Source organism: Macaca fascicularis, chromosome 20 (genome assembly GCF_037993035.2).
Source record: "Macaca fascicularis isolate 582-1 chromosome 20, T2T-MFA8v1.1".
In the NCBI taxonomy this organism is placed as follows: domain Eukaryota; kingdom Metazoa; phylum Chordata; class Mammalia; order Primates; family Cercopithecidae; genus Macaca; species Macaca fascicularis.
The window spans coordinates 14,859,453-14,885,673 of NC_088394.1; the positions used below are offsets into that span (position 1 = coordinate 14,859,453).

At 37.2% G+C, this 26,221-nt stretch overlaps 1 protein-coding gene across 33 annotated transcripts in view; it reads left to right on the forward strand.

The window, feature by feature from the left end:
- MRTFB (myocardin related transcription factor B) overlaps positions 1 to 26,221 on the forward strand; it is a 205,928-nt gene that overhangs the window by 100,405 nt on the left and 79,302 nt on the right. For 3 of the 33 annotated variants that reach the window (XM_074028266.1, XM_005591294.5, XM_045381745.3), the window contains exon 1: positions 23,666 to 24,016. The exons of 29 other annotated variants lie outside the window; for them this stretch is intronic. In XM_074028266.1, coding sequence (XP_073884367.1) covers positions 23,896 to 24,016 — 121 coding nt within the window. In that variant the 5' untranslated portion in view covers positions 23,666 to 23,895. Of the gene's footprint in view, positions 1 to 23,665; positions 24,017 to 25,571; positions 25,654 to 26,221 lie in introns of those variants that run through there. One more of the 33 variants, XM_074028263.1, reaches the window with a different exon arrangement.

Consider the following 26,221-nt stretch of genomic DNA (forward strand, 5'->3'; position numbering starts at 1 on the left):
ATTGAGAACGAATACACTACAACTACTTGCAAGAATATGCATGAATCTTATGAAAATAAGATTGGACAAAGGCAGCTAATCACAAGAGTATATACCATATGATTCCATTTTCACAAAGTACAAAAACAGGCTGAACTACTACTCTGTGGTATTAGAAATCAGGATAGTGGTTACACTTGTCAGGAGGAAGTGACCAGAAGGGAAGCACAAGGCGGGAGCTCTTAGGATGCGCAAAATGTTTGATTTCCTGATGCCAGTTGTGTGAATGTGATCAGTTTTACAAATTCAGTGAATCGTATACTTATGATGCATACCTTTCTGCATGTGTATTGTAACAAATAAAAATCCTAAATCTAATTTCAATCTAACACCATGGGTTTTTTCTTCTGCTTCCCCCAGTTCTTGTTTGTCTATCTTTTGTCCTATAATGAAAAACCTTGATCCCCAAAAACATCAACATATTTATTCATTTGCTCAATTCTACAGTATATAAAATCATTTCAGAATTACAACACCAACAGTGTTACTACTGCTAACAAATCTATTAAGGTCAAGATTTATTTGCAGTTCTTTTTGTTCTTAGACTGTATCTCATTGAGGGTATACAATCAAGACTGCATTCAAAAGCTACTTTCTTTCATTTCATACTAGTTTTTTACAGTTTGATATCTTTTGGATAGATTTTCTTGAAACCCAATTGGAAATAAGTCAGGTATGACCATTTAAAGAGACTAAAGAAGTGATTCAGCTTCTCATGTAAGGAAAATATTTTAGTTTGTGGGGAGATCAAGTCATTGCAGCCTAGACTGTTATTATCTTCAACATATTTTCTAATATTATAGCATTATCCTATCAATTTATATTACATATAAGCCACAGCTGTGTTTAGTGTTCAGTAATATTGCTTATTGGAAGATCAAGGCCACATGAAAGCCATTTTTCCAAATAGTTCACATGTATCTATATTGCACTTAACAAACTTTTGGCCGGGCGCAGTGGCTCACGCCTGTAATCCCAGCACTTTGGGAGGCTGAGGCAGGTGGATCATCTGAGGTCAGGAGTTCAAAACCAGCCTGGCCAACACGGTGAAACCCCATCTCTACTAAAAATACAAAAAAATTAGCCAGGTGTGGTGGCGAGCACCTGTAATCCCAGCTACTTGGGAGGCTGAGGCAGGAGAATTGCTTGAACCCAAGAGGTGGAGGTTGCAGTGAGCTGAGATCATGCCATTGCAGTCCAGCTTGGGCAACAAGAGCAAAACTCCGTCTCAAAAAAAAAAAAAAACTTTTTTATTTATTTTATCTTATTTGTGTTCACTAGAAAACATACATGCTAGAGGGAATGTAAAGAATACCTTTTTTGATACATAATACTTGTACATATTTATGGGAGTGGTGTCATATTTGGTTACATGTAGAGAATGTGCAGTTACCAAGTCTGGGTATTTAGGATCTATGTGTTGGGAACATTTCACATCCTCTCTTCTATTTTGAAATATGTAATACATTGTTTAAGTCACCCTATTCTGCTGTTGAACTTTAGAACTTAATTCCTTCTATCTACCTGTATGTTTATACCATTAACCAATCTCTCTCCATCCCCAGCAGGCGCCCCACACCCCCACACCCTTCTCAGCCTCCGAACTATCATTCTGTTACTCTCTATCTCTCTCTCCTTAAGATCAACTTTTTTACCTTCCACATATGAGTGAGAATGTGCAGTATTTGTCTTTCTGTGCCTGGTTTATTTCACTTAACATATAATGACCTCTAGTTCCATGTATATTGCTGCAAATAAAAGATTTTATTCTTTTTTAATGGTTGAATAATATTTCATTGTGGGGGGTGGGTGGGTGTGTACACACACTACATTTTCTTTATCAGTTCATCTGATGGACACTTAATTTGGATCCATATCTTTGCTATTGTGATTAGTGCTGCCATAAACATGGGAGTGCAGGTATCCCCTTGATAGACTAGTTTCCTTTCCTTTGGTACCTAATTTTATTAGTGGCTTCACATGTGCCAGGCACTGCACTTGGTGCTTTTTGCATTGTCCCATTTAATCCTCCCAGCAATTGCCAGAAGGATAAGAATTATCTTTTATGTTTTACAAATAAGAAACTAATAGGAACTGAAGCTTTGAGAGATTTGGAAACCCAAAGTCACATGGCTGGAAGTGGCAGACTGGGATCTGTCTGAACCCACATCTTTATGACACCAAAGCTGATGCTCAATTATGAGCATTTTTGCTTTCTTAAAGTAAAATAATTATCGAGGGTTAGGGTTGACTCCATGTAGAAGAAGGGAAAAAAAGCTGAAGACAAAATTAAAAAAAAAAAAAAACTACCTGGTATTTCTAATCGCATCATCCTTTCTTTTCAGGTTTCACATTTAAGATTTTAGCACTTTTTTCCAGGCCAAAAAGGGTCAGATGGTTGCTGCTATCTTGGCTCCTAGAAACATAGTTTCTGGGATGAATCTTTTGTCCCAATGCTTAGTTTCCTATCAGATGGGGTTGTATCTAGTATTAGTAGGTTGTAAGTTTAGAGAATTCAGTTGCTTGATATATTGCCGCAAAGTTTAGTCCTCACAGCCAATTGAGGATAGAGCATGTGGTGCATAGAAGGATGATCTGAGATGTGATTTCTGATCTGTTCCTTTTTCATCTTTGCTGCCGTGGAGAATTGGAATAGGCTGCTAATTGATCTGTTCCTTTCTAGTCTGATGCTCCTCTACACCCTAAAGATGGCTGAGTGGTCTTTCTGATGCATGTATTTAGGCGTGCCACTCTTGTCTGTAGTTCTTCAGTGACACCAATTTGCCTTTAGCATAAAGACCAAACACCCTACAGACTGTGTGTCCTGTGATGTCCTAGACTTTGCCTAGCCATGCGGCCGCCTTTGCCTTCTGCACCCTGTGCTCCAGCCCTGCTGCACTACTCGCTCTTTGCCATACATTATTCTGTATGGCATTGGGACTTGGTATTTTTGTACATGTTGTTCTCTTTGCCTTCTTGTACATGTTCTCACTGTCCTCCTCTTTCCCCATCTCATCCCTATAACCTCGTTCATGTGACACCATCTTCCAGCACTCCTGCTTTCTCCCAGTTCATCCAACTAGATGATTCAGAGAAAATAGTTCTTAGCTTGTCGTTCTGAGCCATAAAATGGTTAACAGCCTTTGCCTTCGGTGTTAAACCTGAATTTGTGGTTACTGTTATATGTATCTTTTCAGTTCTGGTATACTTTGTTCTGTAAAATATTTAGCATTCCCTGTTTTTCAGATACTGTTTTGTAATTTAACCCTCTTTGGATGTTTTACTTGAAATGACAAGAGGTATAGCATTTGTGCAATGAGAGCCATATGTTTCTATTTCTCCTTCCCCATAGTTGAAAGTAAGAAGTAGGACATAATTTTTGAAAGAAGAAATTATAATACTTGCTTTCTATGCAAAATAGAGCAGCCACTTCCAAATGTGCATGTTAATCTTACTGTTTAGAAATTAAGAAGAATGGGATAACGTATTACTTTCTAATTACAGAAATTAAAGGATACCTTGTGTGTGGAGGAGGAAATTTTTTGGGTTTTGTGTAGGTTTTCTTTTTTTTTTTCTTTCCAACATCTTATTTTGAAACAATTCAACCATAGAGAGAAGCTGAAAGAATTGTACAGTACATATCCATATAATAAACACCTAGATTCTATAATTAACATTTTTCTATACTTGATTTATTACATATGTACTCTTTTATCCACTTATCAGTCCATCAAAATTTTTCATGCATTTCAAAAAAGAACGTCAACATCAGTACACTTTACCTCTAAACAATTCAGAGTGAACATCCTTATGTAAAGTACAAAAGTGGTTTACATTTTTGTTGTTTGTTTAAGTTCCAGGATACATATGCAGGATGTGTGAGTTTGTTACATAGGTAAATGTGCGCCATGGTGGTTTGCTGCACCTGTCAACCCATCACCTAGGTATTCAGCCCAGCATGCATTAACTGTTCTTCCTGATGCTCTCTGGCCCCCCATACTCGCCCCTGACAGGCCCCAGTGTGTGTTGTTCTCATCCCTGTGTCCATGTGTTGTCATTGTTCAGCTCCCACTTACAAGTGAAAACATGTGATGTTTGGTTTTCTGTTCCTGCGTTAGTTTGCTGAGGATCACAGCTTCCAGCTGCATCCATGTCCCTGCAAAGGACATGATCTTGTTCCTTTTTATGGCTGCATAGTATTCTGTGGTGTGTATGTACCACATTTTCTTTATCCAGTCTATCATTGATGGGCATTTAGGTTGATTCCAAGTCTTTGCTATTGTGAATAGTGCTGCCATTATACATGTGCATGTATCTTGATAATAGAATGATTTATGTTCCTTTGGGTATATACCCAAAATGGGATTGCTGGGTCAAATGGTATTTCTGGTTCTAGGTCTGTGAGAAATTGCCACACTGTCTTCCACAATGGTTGAACTAATTTACATTCCCACCAACAGTGTAAAAGTATTCCTATTTCTCCCCAGCCTCACCAGCATCTGTTGTTTCTTGACTCTTTAATAATTATTCTGACTGGCGTGAGATGGTTTCTTGTTGTGGTTTTGATTTGCATTTCTCTAATGATCAGTGATGTTGAGCTTTTTTCCAGATGTTTGTTGTTCGCATAAAGGTCTTCTTTTGAGAAATGTCTGTTCATATCCTGTCCTTTGCCTGCTTTTTAATCTTTTTTTTTTCTTGTAAATTTGTTTAAGTTTCCTGTAGACTCTCGACATTAGACCTTTTTCAGATGGATAAATGGCAAAAATTTTCTCCCACTCTGTAGGTTGTCTATTCGCTCTGATGACAGTTTATTTTGCTCTTTAATTAGATCCCATTTGTTAATTTTTGCTTTTGTTGCAATTGCTTTTCATGTTTTCATCATGAAATCTTTGCCTGTGCCTGTGTCCTGAATGGTATTGCCTAGATTTTCTTATAGGGGTTTTATAGTTTGCATTTAAGTCTTTAATCTATCTTGAGTTAATTTTTGTATAAGGAAGAAGGGGCCTAGTTTTAGTTTTCTGCATATGGCTAGCCAGTTCTCCTAACCCCATTTATGAAATAGAGAATTCTTTCCTCATTGCTTGTTTTGTATCGGGTTTGTCAAAGATCAGATGGTTGTAGATGTGTGGTGTCACTTCTGAGTTCTCTATTCTGTTCCATTGGTCAGTGGTTTACATTTTTAAAGATAAAATGTTTGTGTGTGTGTGTGTGTGTGTGTGTATGCTTATCTATATATAACAAAATACACAAATCTAAGGCACACTATTGGGTGAGTTTTGATATATGCATATGCCTAAGTGCCTGAAACGTTTACCAAGATATAGAGCATTGCCATCACCCCAGAAAGTTTTTTTCTGCTCTTTCCCAATCAGTTTCTACCTTAGCACCTCTGAGACAGCTACTGTTGTGGTTTGGTAGGTTTATCTTTTTTTTTTTTTTACAGTTTCAAGTTTCATCTGAATAGAATCATGCAATGCATGCTCCTGTATAAGGCTTCTTGCATTCAGCATGTTTTTGAGATTCATTAATGTTGTATGTATCAGTCCTTCTTTGTTGTTGCTTAGTGGTATTCCAGTGTATGAGTAGATCACAGTTTGTTTATTCATTTTCCTTTTAGTGGACACCTGGACACTTTCCAGTCTGAGGCTAGTATGAATAAAGCTGCTATGAATAGTCTTGTACAGGTATTTATTTATTTGGGTATATGTGGGAGAGGAGTTGCTGGGTGAATATTTAGTTTTCTGAATCTGCATGCCCAAAAGTGGCTGCATCATTTTATACTCCCATAAATGTATGAGAGTTCCAGTTGTGCCACATTCTTACCAATATTTGGCAAAGTTAGTCTTCTCCATTTTAACCATTCCTATGGGTGTGTATTGATATCTCACTGAAGTTTTGATTTACACTTTCATGATATCTAATGATATTGAGTACTTTTTAATGTGCTTATTAGTATTCATGTGAAAGATTTTTTCCAAATCTTTTGCTCATATTTTCCAACTTTATATTATAGTAATTTTTAAACATACAGGAAGTTAAAGAAATGTTACAGTGAGCTCTCATGTACACCCCACTTGGATTCTGCCATTAATATTTTAACATGCTTTGTTTTATCTCATGTGTACTCACCTATACCCCTCCGACCATCAGTCATTTTTTGATATATTTCAGATATCTTACACATCTCTGTAAAGACTCCAGCAAGTGTATCATCTTCAGTGTTTGCTTAAAATGTCCTTATTTGAGTAAGAACAAATTATCCATGCTTCTCCTTCTTATGTTCTTTCCCCCAAATCCATTCTCTGCTTTTCCTACCTGTTTGTACTCTGAGATTATTGTCAGTCCCATTCAGGTCCGATTCTGAATATTTCATAAAACATAGTAGCACGAAAACACCTTTTTTTAACTTTGCCCATTTTTTTAACTTGGTTTTTGTCTTTTAATTATGAAATTTTGGAGTTTTTTATATACCCTTGATTCTAATCCTTTGTCAACTATGTGTTTTACAAATATATTCTCCTGATCTGTGGCTTCCATATTCATTTTCTTGAATTATCTTTTTATGAGCAAAAACTTTAGTTTTAAATAAGTCTAATTTATCATTTTTTAAATCAGTTTTTAGAATTATAATACCTTAAAATTTGTTTAAATAAATTACACACAGGCAGTTACTATGAAGAGACAGTTTGGGTTACCAGTTAAAGAAATTGTAAGCCATGCGTGGTGGTGCATGCCTGTAATTCCATCTACTTGAAGCTTGCATGAGTCAAGGGGTTTGCGACCAGCCTGGGAAATACAGTGAGACTCCATCTCAATAAAAATAAATGAATAAAATTTCTTAATTAAAAAAGGAAATCTTAACATACAAAATGTCTTTTTAGGGGTTGGCCTTTTTCCATCGTAGATATAACACATGTTCATTATAGACCATTTATAAAATTCAGAATGATAAAAGGCAAGGAATTTCAATAAACTATAAGCCCTACCACTCAGATAACCACTGTAACATTTTCAAGTATTTTGTCATGATTTTTTCTTTTAATTGGAGACTGTACTGATCATGTTTTTATGGCTTCCTTTTCTCCTGTCACCCTTACAGCGAACATTCTTCCATGTTATTAAATATTCCTCTCAGCTGGGCATGGTGGCTTACACCTATCCCAGCACTTTGGAAAGCTGAGGTAGGAGGATCATTTAAGGCCAGGAACTCGAGACCAGCCTGCACAACATACCAAGACTCCTCTACAAAAAATTTTAAAAGTAGTTGGGCGTGGTGATGCACGCCTGTAGTCCCAGCTACTCACAAGGCGAGAGAGAGGTTCCCTTGAAACCACAGCCTAGGTGACACAGCCAGACCCTGTCTTTCCCTGTCTGTTAAAAAACAAAAACTTTTGAAATAAAATAACTTGTTACTTCTTTGGCTCATTGTAAGCACTCAATAATTATTTTTTGATTTTGAAGCCTAATTTCAATGGCTCTACAATATCATTATAAATGTGCCATAACTTAAATCACTCCCTGATTAACGTTTAGATCATGCCTAGAATTTACTGCTATGGTTAATGCTGGTGTGAATACCATTGCATATAAACCATTATACATACATATCAGAGTATGTATCGTATGTATATATTCCAGAATATTCATTTAGAATAGTCATAGGTATTATAGGGTCAAAGAGTTTAGACCTGTTTCTGGATTCTTGAATACATTTCCATTTCTATTCTAGAAATATATTATTTATACTTTTATTGACAGTGTTTGAAAGTATTTTACAGTATTCTGGTCTCCTTGAAAAAATGTGTTATTAAATATGGGTAATTGCTAAGTGGTAATAATTCTGTCATTCCTTATGTTTATTAACAGATGACATTCTACTATTTAAAAAAGTTTTCATTCTTCCTCTCTTTATTAACTTATATGATTATAGAATCATGGAGTCTGTGGGTTATAATCTGTTACTGTTATTTATTTTGATGCTCAAAGTGTCTCAGATTTGGCCACCTCCTTCAAGCTAGCCTCTATGTCCTTTTGACAGGCCCCGACGTCATTCTCTGAGCATTTATTTGCATTCTGGCACAACAAAATATTCCAGGCTCAACTGGAGCTTTTCTTGCCCCAGCCCTGGAGCCAGCCATTTCTCGAAGAAAGTGTGGTACCTTTTAGTAGAGTATTTATAAACTAAGATCTGGGAACTAGGTGTGTTCATTGTTTCTAGATCCTCTTAGTGAACAGAAATAGAAAATACACATACTCTGGGCATGGTGTCTTACGCCTGTAATCCCAGCACTTTGGGAGGCCCAGGCAGCCAGGTGTGGTGGTGGGCAGCTATAATCCCAGCTACTCGGGATGCTGAGGCAGAAGAATCTCTTGAACGTGGGAGACGGAGGTTGCAGTGAGCCGAGATTGCGCCACTGCACTCCAGCCTGGGTGACAGAGTGAGACTCCCATCTCAAAAAAAAAGAAAAGAAAAGAAAAGAAAATACATATACACACATCTCTGTTTCTGGAACTATCACTGTATATATTAAAAGCCAGATACCCCTTAGTGATAACTCCATTTTCATTCCCACATCACTGGGTTCCTTTAGCCTTTCCCCTTTATGTATTTGTAACTCCACTCTCTGACAGTGAGAACCTAGAACCTGGCTCCCATTATCCACAATATATTTTATGTGTTTAATTCTAGAATATACATGAAGTAGTTTTAGAATTGCTAACCTATTCCACTGTGAAAATAAATGTGTTACATTTAAACATGTGAACTTTATGGTTTCTAAATTATATCTCAGCAAACCTGTTTTTAAAATACCTACTAACTGGAGTTCAATATTTGTTCATATCTTTTTGGTTTTAGCCTACAGGTATATAGTCAAAATCTGTATTCAAAAGTTGTTAAGGTTGATTCTGTCCTTTCTTCAGCATGTTCGTGTTACTTGAAATGCAGTTGCATTCATTTATTTTATGTTCAAATTTGGGTTGTCTTCTATCCTAGCTAATTTTATTCATTTCTGAGCACCTGAAATATTAGTAAGGTTCTGAAAGTGAAAAATATACAAAAAGATGTCCTCAGAGAAGTGTCACTCCTCACCTTTCTCTCCTATCCCGTTCCCATCCCTTCATCCTTTCTACACTGTGTCTCCACCCAGTGAAGGTAATAAATCTCATTGATTTCTAATTTGTCCTTCCTTCCCCACCACTTCCCCCCAACAAACAAGCAGCTATATTTTATTTCCTCTCTCTCATACAAGAAGTAACATATTGACCCTATTTTGCAGTTTGCTTTTTTCACTCACTGTATTGTGAAAAACACTTCATACCAGTTTGTAAAGATCTTCCTTATTTTTAACAGCTATATAGTATTCCAATGTATGGTTGTACCATAGTTTTATTCAGCCAGTCTCCTATGTGTGAACATTTTAGTTGTTTCTAAGATTTTGCTGTTACAAACTGCTGCAGTAAATAACTTTTGGCTTTTTTTTTTTTTTTATGATGTCAGAGATTTATCTGTCAGGTAAATTCCTAGAGAGAGGGTTGCTGGGTCAAAAGGAAAATGCATGTGTAGTTTTGTTAGACATTGCTTTCCCAGAGGGTTGCATCACTTTGTATTCCAGCCAGCACTGTAAGAGAATGGTTTATTCCCCCACAGCCTGGAGGAATAAACAGAATGTGTTGTCAGACATTTTTACCATCTAATGTTTGGTATAATTTTGGTTCTGTTTCTCTAATTATGAATAAGGGTACACCTCTTTTCAATATGTTTAAGGACCATTTCAGAATCTTTTGGAGAGAGAAAGAATGAATTATCTGTTTATTTCTCTGTCAGGTTTTTGAACTTTTCAATTTTTAGAGTTGTTTACAAATTGGAGCTATTAGCCTTTCCTCTTCAGTATGTTTTTGGGTTTTTCCTTTAATGTGGCCAAAATGTATCAGTCCTGTTTTTATTGCATCTAGATTTTGGGTCACAGTGTGAAAACTTTTCCCTATGTCCAGGTCATAAGAATCCCATCGATATTTATTCAGCATACTCATATGGTTTGATTTGTTTTCTTTTTTTACATTTAGATCCCAGATCTCTGATACACTTGGAATTTGTTTGTTTGTTTTTCTGGTAAGGCCCCTCCCCCCACATTGCTTTTCTTTTTCTTTGTTTTTCTGGCTTACCTTGGATTTTTTTTTTTTTTCCATATGAACTTGTGTATCAACTTGCCTTAGCTACATTAAAACGCTTGTTGGTGTTTTTACTGGGATTGCACTAAATTTGTAAATTAACTTAGAGAAACTGACATCTTTATGATGTGTTATCCTATCCAAGACCAAGGACTGTCTTTCTATTTGCCCTAGCCTATTTCAGTATTTTTTAGGAGTTTTATACATTTCCTGTTTAGTATATTCCTAAGAGTTTTTATCGTCTTTATTTGCTATAATTAATGGAGTTTTCTCCACTATTATAATCTCTAACTGCTTATTTATTTGTATATCTGAAGGCTACTGAATTCTGTATGTGTTTGAATTTGCCCTACTTGAAGTTTGCCAGGTTTCTTGAATCTGTAAATTTATGTTTTTCAGATTCAAAATGTTTTTCAAATTCAAATTCGTGGAATTTTCATGCATTATTTTTGCAAATATGTCTTGTGCCTCATTCTCTGTCTGCCATCCTTCTGGGACTCCACTTGCATGTAAAATAGAACTTTTGATATAATCACATGGGTCACTGGGGTTCTGTTCTTTGTTTTTTAATCTTTTTCCTCTTTGTCATGTACTTTATTTTCATTCTTTCATTTTTATCAATATAATGGTTTACAGATTTGAATTTTTCTCTGATCACTGCTTAAATGCATGCCATAGGTCCTGATATACAAAACAATTTTTTTTTTAGAAATTCTTCTATTTTAGTTTGTATTTTTCCCTTTTTATGAGTTAATAGAAGATGTAATTAATTTCAAGATACACAATCCTTTTTAGTTTTTATTAATTATACTGGTTTTACATTGAGATCAGAGTGTTATTTGTAATTATTTTTACTTTATGGAACTTGTTTTCCCTGTGACTTAATATATAATTTTGGGAGGGGGATTCCATGTATATTTGAGAAGATGTATTCACTATCATCAGTGCAATGATCAGTTCAACATGTATCAATAAGATCTCTTTATTGATTATGCTATTTTGGCCTTATATATCCTTATTTTGTATCTACATCATGTGTCTTGTGCTAAGAGTGGCAGATTAAAGCCTCCTATTAATTGTGTCTATGTCACATTGATCTGTTGTCCTTTTTGTTTTGTAACAGTGGTTGTTGTGTTGTTTTGTGCGTGGTCATACTGTTATAGCTTCATTTTGATTATATAGCTTTTAGCATTAAAAAATGTCTTCGTGGCCAGGCGTGTTGGCTCACGCTTGTAATCCTAGCACTTTGGGAGGCTGAGGCAGGTGGATCTCTTGAGGCAAGGAGTTTGAGACTAGCCTGGCCAACGTGGTGAAACCCCGTCTCTACTAAAAATACAAAAATGAGCAGGGCTTGGTGGTGTAATCCCAGCTACTCAGGAGGCTGAGGCAGGAGAATCACTTGAGCCTGGGAGACGGAGGCTGCGGTGAGCCGAGATCATGCAACCGCACTCCAGCCTGGGCCGCAGAGTGAGACTCTACTCCCCACCCCCCAGAAAAGTGTCTTCCTTTGTCACATACAAATTTTTTTACTTGAATTTTACATTTTCTGCTTTCAGGATCACCACCCCTTTGCCATCCTGATCTGTAACACACATCAGTTAACCAAAATAGTATAGGCTTGTCAGTCACAGCTCATTGCGTTATACCATCAGTGTGCACTGTAGAAATCATTCTTCAGTTATTACAGGTGGGATTTATTTGAATGGATAAATAGGTTTTGTTGTTTTGGTTTTCTTTATTTCTTTTTTAAGATCCTTTTGAGCAGTTCTGCTCAATCATTTTCATGGTTTAGAAGCCCAGGTAAATAATCTTCTCTTGCATTAAAGTTTTGTAATAGTAGAGACTGTTCCAGGGTTATTGTATTACATATAGGAATTTCTCTGTTCCCACAAGTACCATTGTGGGTTTAAAAAAAAACAGATTTATTGAACTATAATTGACATACAATTAACCGCACATATTTAAAGTATTCAAGTTGAAGAATTTTGGCATATGTATGCAACTGTGAAACCATCACCACAATCAAGACAACAAACATTTTCATCACCCTTAGAAACTTCCTCACGCCTGTTTGTAATCCATTCCTCTTTCCATCTCAGTCTCTAGGCAACTATTCACATATAAATGGAATCATACATGGTATGTGTTCTTTTTGTCTGCTTCATTCGGCATAATTTTGAGTTTCATCCTTGTTGTATGTAATTCATTTTTATTTCTGAGTAGCATTCTCCTCTATGCATTTACTTATTTTTATTTATTCATTCACTATGGGTAGATGATTGTTTGCAGTTTTTGGCTATTACAAATAAGACTGCCAATAAATTTATATTGAAGAAACCACAGTTTCTTTAAAAACTAAGCATACACCTTCTACATGACCAAGCCTTTACACAGAAGAAATGAGTATAAATATCTACACAAAGATTAATAGACAAATGTTCATAACAGACTTAGTAGCTCAAAGTTGAAAACTACCCAGATGTTCATCAAACAGATGAATGGATAAACAAAACATGGTATATCCATACAGTGGATTACTCAGTAAGAGAGAGGAACCAACCACCGATGAGGTACAACAATGTGGATGAATCTCAGAATCATTATGCTAAGGGAAAGAATTTAGACTTAAAAGACCACACATTGTATGATTCCATTTACTTGAAATTCTAGAAGAGATAAACTAATTGATAGTGATAGAAAGCCAGATCAGTGATTATCTGGAAACTGCAAAGGGGCAAGAGAAATCTTTTAGGAATGATGAAATTATCCTGTGTCTTAAATGTGACTGTGGTTTCACAGGTGCATGCCTCCATCAAAACTCACTAATTTATATACTTTAAATGGATGCACCTTATTGTCTTTAAATTATATCTCGGCAAAATTGATTTTGAGATGTCTTTTAAATACAACCAAAAAATATGTAACAAGTAGTTTTTGTTGTTAGTTGATTGATTATAAGGAAGATGCTTATCAACTAGCCTGGGCTGCTAAATATAAGAATTTTTTTAATTAAAGAGAAACTTGACCATGTAAAAATTGTTAAAACACTGGAATAGATCTTATAGGAATAAGATAAATGAGATGCAGTTCCAGCTCTTAAAGATTGTAAAAGTTATGAAGATGAGGTAAGGGATTTCAGGAATATGAAAAGTATACAGACAAGTGTTGATGTTGAGAGAAAGTATAAAAGGTTAAACACATCCCGCCTTTCTCAGCCCAGAGAATTAAACCCTACTAATGTGATTTCTGTGACTGTTTTCTCAGTTCTCCCAAGGATGACATAGCAAATACCATTTTAGATTCTTAGGAGAGAAGTGAATTTATTATATACAGTGGATGCCTTTGGGTATTAGGGCTTAATTTCCTCACAGAACCCATTGAACAAAGCTAGACTGAGACCATACTAAGTTTAAAAATCTGCTGTTCTACTTCTTAAAAGCTGTGTAGCTGGACAAGTGACTCCACCTCTCATTGCCTCACTGTAAAATGGAGATAGTAGTAGAGAAAGCTATTGAGTGGAATAATCTTGAATTAATACATTAAAAGCACTTAACACCATGCATAAATATAGTGCTGTAAAATGTAAGTGGCATATAAACAGTAACAACTAGCATCATCATCTTCATTATTGTCATCACATGGCGTGCTGAGTCCTCTGACAGGTATCATGAGTGTTCAGAGTATGCAGAGGAATAGACCTGACTCTCAGGCGTGGAGAGAGACATCTGGAAAGCTTCTGATAGAGACTGGTACTGGAACTAGTTCTTGAAGATTGTTTAAGTACAGTTTCCATGGGCAGAGATAGGGAATAGGGAAATCCAAGAAGAAAAAACTTGTGCAAAAACAAGGACAATACAGAGTATATTAGGGAATACCAAGTAGTTCGAATTAGCTGAAGCATAGGGAAAATGTAGGGAGTTAATAACGCTGGTCAGGAAGGTGGGAGACAAAGCACTGATGGCTTTGAATGCCAAGCTAGGAAAGGTGGACTGACTTAGGTAGATAGAGGAGAGGCATGGAAGAGGTTTGGTCAGTTGAGTGGCATTTGTTTATTCATAGAGGCAGCATTAATTAAGCAGTCATAGCATCCAAGGCATTGGGACTGCAGAGATGAATAAGATAGCATGGCATGGTTTTTAAGTACATTGTCCAGATCTGGACCAACATGAGGTCTAGGCTAACCCATTACTCGCTGTTGTAGGTTTTGTGTTTGTGTTTGTTTGTTTGTTAATCTTTGTTTTTCCACCTAGCAAAAGCCTGTCTTCAAATTAGATGATTTAGTCTTAAGTATAGTATATAATCTTAAAATCAAGGATATCTGAACTCCAGAAAGAAAACTCATTTAGGCACTTTGGGAGGCCGCAGCAGGAGGATTGCTTGAGTCCAGGAGTTCGAGACCAGCCTAAGCAACATAGCAAGACCTTGTCTCTACTGAAAAGCAAGATTAACTGGGCATGGTGGCATGAGCCTGTAGACCCAGCTACTGGGGAGGTTGAAAAGGGAAGATTGCTTGAAAAGTCGAGGCTGCAGTGAGTAATAATTGCACCACTGTACTCCAGCCTGGACAACAGAACAAGTCTCTGTCTTTAAAAAAAAAAAAAAAAAAAAAAAAGAATGAAAAGAAAACTCATTTTAAAAAACTGCTATTTAGAAAGCAAGAAGTACATGAACCAGAGGTAAGGTGTATGCATGTGTATATGTGCATTGGTGGGTGTTTAGAGTTAATAGTTGATGCCAGTACACAGTTTGAAATTATTAAGAGAGATGGTGCAGAAATAGAAAGTCCAAATCTTAGGAGATGAGAAAAGAGGAGTTGAGGGAAAATGCAAATATCTTGGTAGGCACAAAGGATCCTAGTGGAGAGGTATAGTACATTGATCACAGTTTTGTAAGTAGGCAGGAGGGATTACAGACCTAAACAAATTGTCTGGATTCCATATGGCAAGAAAAAAATTTACTTCTTCCTCAAAGATGGAAGGAAGGATGGGAGTGGGAACGTGCTGTAGAATTTATGTCTGAAGATCTCAATATTGGTAGTGAATCTAGGGGCCCAAGTTACTTGCTGAGAAAGCTATGAGGATGGTAACATAGTGTAATCTTGAGGAAAATGAAAATGCTTTATGGAACAGAGGTGCAGGAGATTCAAAGTCAGTAAGAGATGAAGGAAACATTTTGGAGTTTATATGGGGGCATGGCATAACTTCATATTGGATTTGGTAGTCATCTTGGCTCCTTAACTTCTCAAGCTGTGCTTTTGTTGTTCTCTACCTTTGCCATAACTCCCAAGATAATAAAATAGGACAGTCAGTCAGATTAGGTAAACAAAGGCAAATGCTTAATTCCCACTTTAAGAGAGTGTTGGGTAAGCCAAGCACTAGGATCTCCTCTCTCCATTTGAGTTATACGGTAGACTAGTGTTTCACAAACTTAAGTAATATACAGACCTTTTAAAAACAGTTTTTAGATGATTAGTTTGACTTTTCAGTGTGTAGGGGGCAGGGGATTTTTTTTTTTAATTTTCCCAGAGACAAGTTCTCACTTTATCGACAAGGCTGAGGTACAGTGGCACCATCTCAGTTCACTGCAGCCTTGACCTCCTGGGCTCAAGTGATCCTCCCACCTTAGCCTCCCAAGTAGCTGGGACCAGAAGTGCATGCCACCACACCTGGCTAATTCTTTTGTAGAGATGGGGTTTTACCATGTTGCCTGGGCTGACCTTGAACTCCCGAATAAAAGAAATCCACCCAGCTTCGCCTCCCAAAGTGCAGGGATTACAGGCATGAGCCACCGCGCCAGCCAGATGACTTAATTTTTGTTAATATAACATTGCTGAATTATGTACAATTATAAATGAATGAAGTGTAAACGCCTTGTACTTAGTAGCACTTATACAATGACAAAACTGAAACACTTTGCATATTAATTATAGAAATCTACAATGCTAATGAAATTCAAATCAATATTAACTTACTGTGACATGATGCATTTTTACATAAATGTGATTGCTGCTTGACACCTGACAGTGGTCCTTACTGCTCTATCACTGGTTTATGCTATCATGACTCATAGATCCCATTCCTTTTCTCTGTTCAAACTATTACAGTCTGGCTATCATTTTGCCTTCTCTGGGCTCAAACATGTCATTCTCACAATGTCTGGTTTTGTTACTGTATGACAACACTTGACTATAAAATACTCATCCAGGTGATCAAGGAGATTTTTTTTTCCAGGTTAACAAAATGAAAACAAATTGCATACATTTCCATAAGGAGTTCATGAATACCCAAGAATACATCTTTGGACTCGGGAAATTTATGTTCTAGTGCTTGTTCTACCAAATCCTGAGACTCTGTGATTGACTGCTTGACTAAGATTAGTCATTTGTGAGCAGGGGATAAGCAAGGAGCAATGGCAGAATATCAAGACATTGAAAGACTTTAGTGGTTGAGATAGTTTATCTTAAACTTAAAACTAAGTCTCAAGAGGATGCAAGTAGGGTATGAACTCTAGTAGTCTGGGGAGTGGTCAGAGGACTAGACTGAAGTCGATGAGTAGAAAGCAGTGCTAGTCAGCGTGGTCCATGTGCTGTGCCATCCTACAGGCTTTTTGTTATTCTCCTGTGGGGTAACTTGAGAAACCGGGAGTATTTAGAAACTTTGACGGCAGCACAACACTGGTGAGACGCTCAAGTGCTTGATTAGTGGATTCCTCTTGTTCAACAGAGTGCAGATTAGTCTGGTTATTACCAAACTAACGTGACCCAGTATACTGGCAATGCATGGTGGGACCACATATTGATCTACAGCAGATTGGAAGTTTTAAAATATTTCTCTTAACCACAGTTAATTACAGAAGCACTAGTATAAAGAACATTCTAATAAAAGCAAAAGAATGGGAAAGAGGGGAAAGTGGCAGTCAGAAATTGTTAAAAGCTATAGACTATATTCTTTAAGAGACAGAGATTGTGTCCCACATACACCTAACATGTCCCCAGTGCATAGAATGATCTTAGTAAATGCACTTTGGCCCTCAGTGGGTTACATTAATGAGGTCTAGACATATTTGTATCAATGAGGTGATGAAATGACATTAAAAGTCTTTCAAATATCCATAGCTAGGGAAGTTATCTCAGAATTTGAGGAAGACTGATCATATCATCTGAGGAAAGCTCTTTGTTGTAAATCTTGTAGCCAGTTGTATTTATATAAGTAACTGTAAAGCTTAGAAATGGAGAAAGGATTTGAATGACTTTTTCTAAGTTGATAAAAGTGTGTTCTGTCATTTCATGATTACTCATGCTAACGATTTGAGCAGGAAGAGACAAATGGCCCCAGTCTCTTACACAAGTGTAGTCAGAACGCTTGTGTTGCACACTGCCGCCATTTGTGTTGTACACTGCTGCCGCCATGTGAACGGCTGCCTGAGGAGCCACGCAAGCTGTCCTCTGCCCGTGCTGCCATTCCCTTGTCCCACACAGCACTCTCCCTCAGTCCGAGCACAGGCCAGTCATGAGACCATGCATGGGGAAATTCCAACCCTGAAAAACCTTCACTGCCTTTCATGTCCTCAGAGAGGGTGAAGCAAACCTGGCGGGGAGGGAGGTGCCGCATGTGCTAGTGTGCCGGTCTGTTCCGGGGTGGGGGACAACAAGCACAAATGACAAACCAATGATCAGACTGTTTTGCCCTGTTGTGGTGTTCAATTCTGCTGCAGTACTTAACTGTGAAACATGGATGTTTTCCTTCAAAATGTTATTACCCTAGAAAGGTCAGAAAAATGTATCCTTCCTTATGAAACAGCGGTTTTCATAGGGGCTAATTTGCTAATCTGTTTACATCTGAAGTACTGTATGTTCAGTATATATTTTTAAAGTGATAAAATGAAGGGCTTTTTCAATATATATTTTAAAAGTGATAACTGTAAAGAACTTTTAATACATGCTATCTGATTTGAGAGATAACACTCTTTAATTGTCCTTTGTTTAAAAAAAAAATTAATTAACAGTTGGAATTTACCATAACCATTTAGTAACGATCTAAAGGTATAGTATTTTACAGTGGTGTTTATAAAGTTAAAAGGAAGAAAAATATGGATCAAATATGTATTTTACTAAAAATATGGTAACAGGAAAAAAAATTTACGTGTACCCTAGACTGAAATTTTCCTTCCTTAATACATCCAATCTCATTATCTGTGTAGATTTTGTAATACTCTGACTCAGCCTTTGCGAAGGAAGTTGCAAAGTTTACTATTATTCACTTGAGTGAATAGCTGCTGAGGATCTATTACCAAGTACTGAGACACAGAAAATGAAAAGAAAAGGTCATCTTTACTCAATCTTTGTGTCAAGAATGCTACCAGAAAAGTATGCCTCAGTATTTCCCCATCTCTTTGCATTTGTTACTAATTATTTTATTCATTACTCTTGAATGTTTTACATTGTGAAACATTGCCTAGTTGAAAATATTATCAGGTTTTTTCATAGTGAAGTACAGTATCATCACAGCAATACTCTTTTTATCAGTAGTTTTATATGCATATATTAACTCTGCCAAGTTTTTGTGTAAGTCCCTTGAGCTGCGTTTGTTTGTATTCTGATTCCCTGAAGACTTTCTTGGATTGTTCCTATTCTCTAAGCCATACAGTTTTTCTCACACTTATTAAATATCTGCTTGGGGTGGTGGGAAAATGGACTTGATTTATGGTCATCTCTTTCATACTAAAACAGCTCTTTTTCAGTGTGCATACAAACACACACTGTGGAAGCAGATTTATCATAGCAGAAGTGACTTTCATCACATATTATTTGAAGTTAAATGTCACTCGTGATATTAGAGCCAAATGACAGTGAAGATGATGTACCATATATAGTAAGGAACAAGGGCAAACCTACTGGAAAGCAATTCAGGTGACAGTGGTGTGGGCTTCTCCTACTGAGGGATACTGCAGGTCTCCTCCATCTGTCCCTAATTCATCCCAAAAGGCATTGTGTGGGGCTGAGCTGGGCAGCTGCCCTGTGGGAGAGGGGGAGAGGCCCCTGCACAGTGTAGGGTAAAGAGGCCTCTGCACAGTTTTAGCCACGGCAGTGGCAGTGGTGATGTATACAGGGTGTCCATGAGTGGAGTGGCAGAAGCTATGGGAGACAGGTTTCTCCCTGTAGGAGAAGGGGCCACAAATACAGAAAAAAAAAAAAAAAAAAGTGAACCTGTGGCACTGGAATGGAATTGGAGGCACTGGAATGAACTCATGGTTTTCAATACATATAAATAAATACAGACATATGTACTTAAATATAGACGTATATTTATATCCATTCATATATAGAGATATACATGTTATGTAGATGTGTGTGTATACATCCATATACATATAAACTCAGACATGTTCCCCAGCTCTGTCTGCAGAGAAGGCCTGGGAACAGCGACACCCTTGCAGCAGTGAGCACACCTAGCATTCAGACCTTGGGTTCTAAACAAGGCAGGGAAAAAGTACCAGATGAGCCTGGGACATCTTGTGCCAGGGAGTAAGAAGATAAGAAACTGCTCAAAGAATGATAGAATTGTGACAGTAAGGAACTGTGGGAGTTCCCACTAGCCAAATCTGGGACAATTTGGGCATCAAAATAAATAATGAAAGTCACAGATTATAAGCTATTGCATGAAATAGGAGACTGTAAATAGGGAACATAAACCATGTGAAGAGAATTTTTTTTTCTTATAGCAGGATGTGCCACTAATAAATGAAGAGGGAATGATGGAGTTTTCAAATTCACCATTTGGCAACCATCATAGTGATAAATAATTTAGCCAAGTACACCAATGACTTGTTCTCAAAGCACCTTCCTACAGAATAATTATATACAAAAAGAATAATTTCGCCATGGAGAAATCTGGCCAGTACCAAGATGTCAAAATAAACATCATCAGTTTTGAGACAATTACTGAATATACTTGAATTTGTGTATTATCTGATAGGATGCAAATATTGCATCATTATTTCTGGGGTATTCCTGTTGAAAATGCATTACCAGAACCTTCATAAGGACACAACAGACAGACTCAAATTGAGGATAATACTACAAAATAACTGGCCTGTAATCATCAAAATTCAAGGAAAGATAAGTGAAGAAAGACTGAGAGAATGTTAGAGATGGACAAAAACTAAAGAGACTTAAGAACTCAATGCCATATGTGATCCTGGTTTGGATCCTTTTACTATACATGATATTGTTGGGACAATTGATGGAACTTGAATGCGGATATATCAGTGTTAATTTGTTTCCTCTTTTTATGTGTTTGCTTTTTTTCTTATCAATGTTAATTTGATATATCTATACTGACTAAGCAATATTTTGGTTCTGTAAGAGAATATCCTTGTTTGTAGGAATTACACACCAGAACACTTAGGGTAAAGAAGTATCATGTTAGAACCTATTCAGAGATGATTCTGGGGGAAATGCTCTGTAAATTCGAAATTATTTCAAAAAAAAATTTTAAATAACTAAATGTTCTTTCAGGCGCGTTCACCACTAGAGAAATTACTTTCTTTGAGAACTACAAAGACACAACTTTTGATATAAACCTATAGCAGAATAATGTGTTTTCTTGTTGGGATTTTGATATCTATTAGATATAAAAATAAGCATGCAGAGGTTTCTTAAAAGATAGCTTTTTAAAAACCCATTTAACACACACCGAAGATACATACACACACAGATATGGTAAAGAATTTTAAAGTGGTTGGTGTAGTTGTGCATCTACTCAGATTTATAGGCTTGTGGCCTAAAAACAGTTGGGCATTTTTCAGAATTTAAAAGCAACATCCTGAAATTAAAAAAAAAAAAAAAAAAAAAAAAAAAAGTTTATTGTTTTTGCAAAGTAATTAAGCATGTAGGCCCTGGAGCCAAGCTGCTTGCTTTGGAATCCTGGCCACCGCTTACAAGATACGCCACCTCTGACAAAGTATTTGATTTTCTTTTTTTGAGATGGAGTCTCACTCTGTGGCCCAGGCTGTAGTGCAGTGGCACAGTCTCAGCTCACTGTAACCTCTGCCTCCCGGGTTCAAGCGATTGTTTTGCGTCAGCCTCCCGAGCAGCTGGGATTATAGGTATGTGCTACCATGTCCAGCTAATTTTTGTATCTTTAGTAGAGATTGGGGTTTGCCATGTTGGCCAGGCTGGTCTCAAACTCATGACCTCAAGTCATTCGCCCACCTCGGCCTACCAAAATGCTGGGATTATAGGCGTGACCCACCGCTGATTTTTTTAAGCCTGCATTTTCCCATGTGTAGATCGGGAAAATAATGTTGAACTCACAAGTCTTGCAGTAGGATAAATGAGATAATATAGTCTGTAGCATACAGTGAGCACTAAATAAAGTTGGCTGCTATTATTATTTCATGAGTAATTAAAATGCTTTCATAAAATCATTTTAGTATGATTATGTTGGCTTGCTTTTCTCTCACCAGGAGTAGAATTACTAGGGGACCATCAAAGTCATGGCTTCTGCTGTTAACCCTGTCTCAAGATGAAATTAAAACCTGGAGCTGGAGCATATTCTAGAAGACAGAAAGCAGGGCAAGGCCACAGACAGACTTGGGCTTTGGAGAACTAAGACTGGTTAAATTCCATACCTGCTACTTAAAAGCTTTGTGACTCGAGCCTTGGCATGTAAAATGTCTGTAACGTACACAAATAATCATAGCGACCACACGGATTGTGGAGGGTTAAATTAGATGAACTTTGCAAAACATCTAATTAAGCGACCCACCTAAAGAATGTCCTCAAAGAACTATGGTTATTTTTATTACTCCTTTAAAAGTGCAGGAGTAGTTTCTTTAGAATACAAGTGTTGGGGTCAGAGATAGTAACAGAACGTTTGAGGGCATTTTTGAGAGTGTGATAAGCTTGTCAATATTTGTTCCTGCTAAGGTTTGGACTGCCAAGGATGGAGACTTAAATTGCTTCAGAAGGAATTTCAGTTGACAAGAAGCATGTCCTGTGAGATGCTGAAAAAGGATAGATAGCAATCTTTCTAGAACAATATGGGTTTAGTGCATACCAGCCTTGGAATCAAGGACAAAGGAGAGAATACTTCATCCAGTCCCACCTGTGTTTAAGTGGTGGAAAGAATTTTGATTTTTCTGTCTGTAAACATGTAAGCCTTTATCCCACAGGAGGGTTTCATCAGGTGCACGATTAAAATGTGTCTGTATATTTTCTTTTAAAGAGAAAATGTGCTTCCTTTAGAGAACTTATTTAGTTGCTCATCTAAAATTAGTGACTCTTAGTTATTGACCCAGGACTTCTTTAGAATTCTGGGTATTATTAAAGGAAGTTTTCCTGATACACTGTCTTCTGCTTTAATTCATTCACTCAACCATGCTGCAAATGTTTATTGAGAACACCTAATATTCCAAGCACTCTGCTAGAAGTTATTTTTAAAAATTTTTTAAAAAGTGGACAAAACAGAACCTCATGTAACAGTATTCACAGTCTACTGCTCTTATAACCTCTGATGGGTTTTATGGAAACTCTTTGCAAAGGAACACACTTTGAACTATTTTTAAAAAATCAGATTATTTTGGCTACAGAGATATATATCTGGAGTATTTGGAGACAGGCTTATCTCCACATTTGCCTGGAATTCCTGTATCTAGAGATTTCCTGCCAGCAGTGTCCCTATACGCAGTGAACAGCAGCCTGTGACTTGCAGGAGAGGTGCCCATCCTTGATAGCTCATGTAAAATTAAACTTGGGCTGGTCGTTGGTTCACTCTGTTATGAAATAGAAGCTCTCAGTGTTGCCACTTTTAATGCATGGGAGGAGAATTTTCCTTAAAAAAAAATCATGGCGATGTTAACTCTCCCAGCCGACTAGTGGCACTAAGGAAAACTGCTGCTTGAGTCTGAATTGCCAAAGGAAGAAAGCTGCAATTACAGTACATTTCCCTATTACAAAGAGCATCGGCTTTGCCAGGAAGAGCCATATGCAGCACAAAGCACACCACAAAAGAACTTTGGTAGTGAAATGACTCTGTCTTCATTCACATATGCTGGTAGCATGTTTATTCAGTGTGTGCCTCTGCGGAGATAAGAGCCGCTTCCTTCAGATGCCCTAGACTGCCGTTTGTGTAGCTGGAGAACTTAATGAGTAATGGATGTGCTTGTCTGGCCAGTATAAAGTATTTCCACAGCCTGTGGCTGTGTTTATAGAGAGCGGGAGAGAGACCACAGGCAGCAATTTGTCTTCTTAGGTATCAGCAAAGTCTTCTCTTTTAACAACTAGAAGATTTATTTTTAACTGCTTGACTCAGTGTTTGTCAGATGATTCGGACCATCAAACTGCAGATTGAAGTCCCCAGCGCGGGGGAAGCTGGAATGGCAAGGGAAAGGGGGCTGGCTGGGAAAAGGGGTGGGATTTTAGAATCGTGCCTGTGTGGCTCTGCCTCCCGATGTGGGAGAGAGTTAAGGGCTTCCAGCGGCATGAGTGTATTTGCAGGTCAAGCTGGGAACTAAAGGGTAATGGCTGCCTTCAGCTGCTTAAAGACATAATTGGCCAGTGATTGGGGTATTGTGGGGAGCAACCAGGGACCCAGGGACCAGAGTGTTCTGAGCACCACACTTCGCTCTTCTGCAAATTAAGCTTTTCTCCTGCTTGATGCTGCCTGTCTCCAGAAGCCTCTCACCATGATCGATAGCTCCAAGAAGCAGCAACAGGGCTTCCCAGAGATTTTAACTGCTGGGGATTTTGAACCATTAAAAGAAAAGGAATGCCTTGAGGGGAGCAACCAGAAAAGTCTCAAGGAAGGTCAGTCTCTCTGTGGACAGGGGCAAAACTGCCAAATTCATATTCTGGTCAGCCAACTGAGCGTGTCTGTCTGTTACCATGCCGTGTGTCTGCTCTCTCTGTTCACTCATGTACCTTACACGTTCTAAGTTCTTTGAAATGAAAGCTTAATGCTGTTCTGGGTAGCTGTTACTAAAGATTCATTAGCTGATGGAATTGTAGGGCTTTTGCAGTAATTAATACAGTAAGGGTACTTGTACAGCCTGTCCTCATTTTAGTAAAATCTTCCCAGGTTCATTTTGTATATTTTCTTCCTTTTTTTTCTCTTCCCTCTCTCTTTTCGGAGAGGCCATTTCCTTTTCTATGTTAGTGAGAACACTGCTTCTTTTAGGTTTCCAAACACATAATTCCAGCAAAATTCATTTTTTCAGTTAAGATACTTATGATTTTTACTGTTTAAAACCAGGAAGGTAGCTAGCTCTTAAATCCTAAATGATAGGTTAATTGGTTGTAATGCGCATAGCATCGTTTTTGTTTTAAAAAGCACATTGCATAGCTTCATTTTGTTTTGTAACAAAGCAAGCAAAGAATAAGCTTGAGAATAAATACGGTCGATTATTATTGTTAGTAAACACTGCACAGGCACCTCACTGACTGATTTAAGGAAAGAGCCAAATGTGTGGGCATTGCTGTCCTCTGTCCTGGCATACGGAAGCATGGCAAGACTGGTACACAGCTTGCCTTCCTGTAGCCAGTGTTGAAGAAATTCAGGGTCTACAGAGAGTAAGTTTTCCTGAATTTGAGACATGAGGGTCACTCTTCTCAATGCTTGTTTAATTTGAAAATTGGTTTCCTAGTCATCTTTGGGAAGCAAAAAAACCCACAACAACCCTTTTTCAGCTGCTGCCATCAGCCACCCCCTCGCCTCCCCGCTCGCTCTTGCCTGTCTTGTAGAGACCCAGAGAGTAAATGTACACTTAATTGGCCTAAGTAGTGCTTTGAGCTTCTTCTAAAAGATAAGAAGAAGAAACAAGAGTTAGACTTGCTGGAGTTGAACTACTTTTGTGTATGGGTAGGAAGAACTCCTAGGTCAAAATAAATGACACACAATGAAGTATAAATAGCTGTTGCTAGGAACCAAACAATGGAGTTGCCTCTGCTTGTGCACAGCATGTCTTACTGTCGATTTTTAGAAAAATCAATGCCAGTGGAATTTTGAGGACGCATTTCTGGAGACTCATTGAAGGAAACCTAAATTTCTTAAATCATTAATTTTTTAAAAGTTTGAGAATTATCTATCATTTAAGTCAAGTTCAAGTGTCAAGCTCCTAATAATACTATAAATTTAAAACATTTTTGTGTACTTGAAAAACTAGGAAAGTAGAGGAAAACAGAATAGGAGAAATAAAAAGATGTCACAACAGCAATGGGATTAAGGTACATAGAAAGCAAGGATTAAAAATATAAAAACAGAGTAAGGGAATCATCAACAGGAACCACAAAATAGAGTTGAGACAATTACATAATGTACAGATTCTTTCCATAACAATTCTGACCATGCTTTCGATTTATACAGATGCAATAGTATAATGGCAAAGCAGCATAGACCCTGGAGTGAGAAATACTTGAATTCAAATCCTACATTCACCATTTACCAGGTTTGTGATCCTGGACAAGCTTACTACTCTGAGCTTTAACTTCCTCGTTTGTACAATGAGGAGAAACAATACCTAATAGTGATTTTATAAGATGCCTCGTTAATACCAGTTTCTCATCTCTCTTCTTGCTTTTTTCATATTTCTTTTTCCTTCTATTTAAAATTTAAATTTTAAAATCCTGCATATATTTACAAAATACAAGTCTTATATATCTTATTGTTTTGTTAAATTCATTGATATAAAGAGGTAGAGGTGAGAAACTTTAAAACACTCCACAGAAATAATCGGATGATAAAATTAATGTCTTTCTGTAGTTGCACTGAACTGGGTTTTGCTTTATATCTCAACAGACTAAATATTTCTACTCATTTAATAGATTCTACTCATCTAATAGATAGGGTTGAAGCTAAAATAACGTATATAGACATTAAGGGCGATTTGCTGCCTCAAAGTTAGTGACATTGAAAGGATTAGATCTGGATTTAATTAGAATGGAAAAAATAAAAATGATAGGCACTTTCAAAATTTGGAGTCATATAAAAATAACTTGGTTCTCTTTGCAAAACTG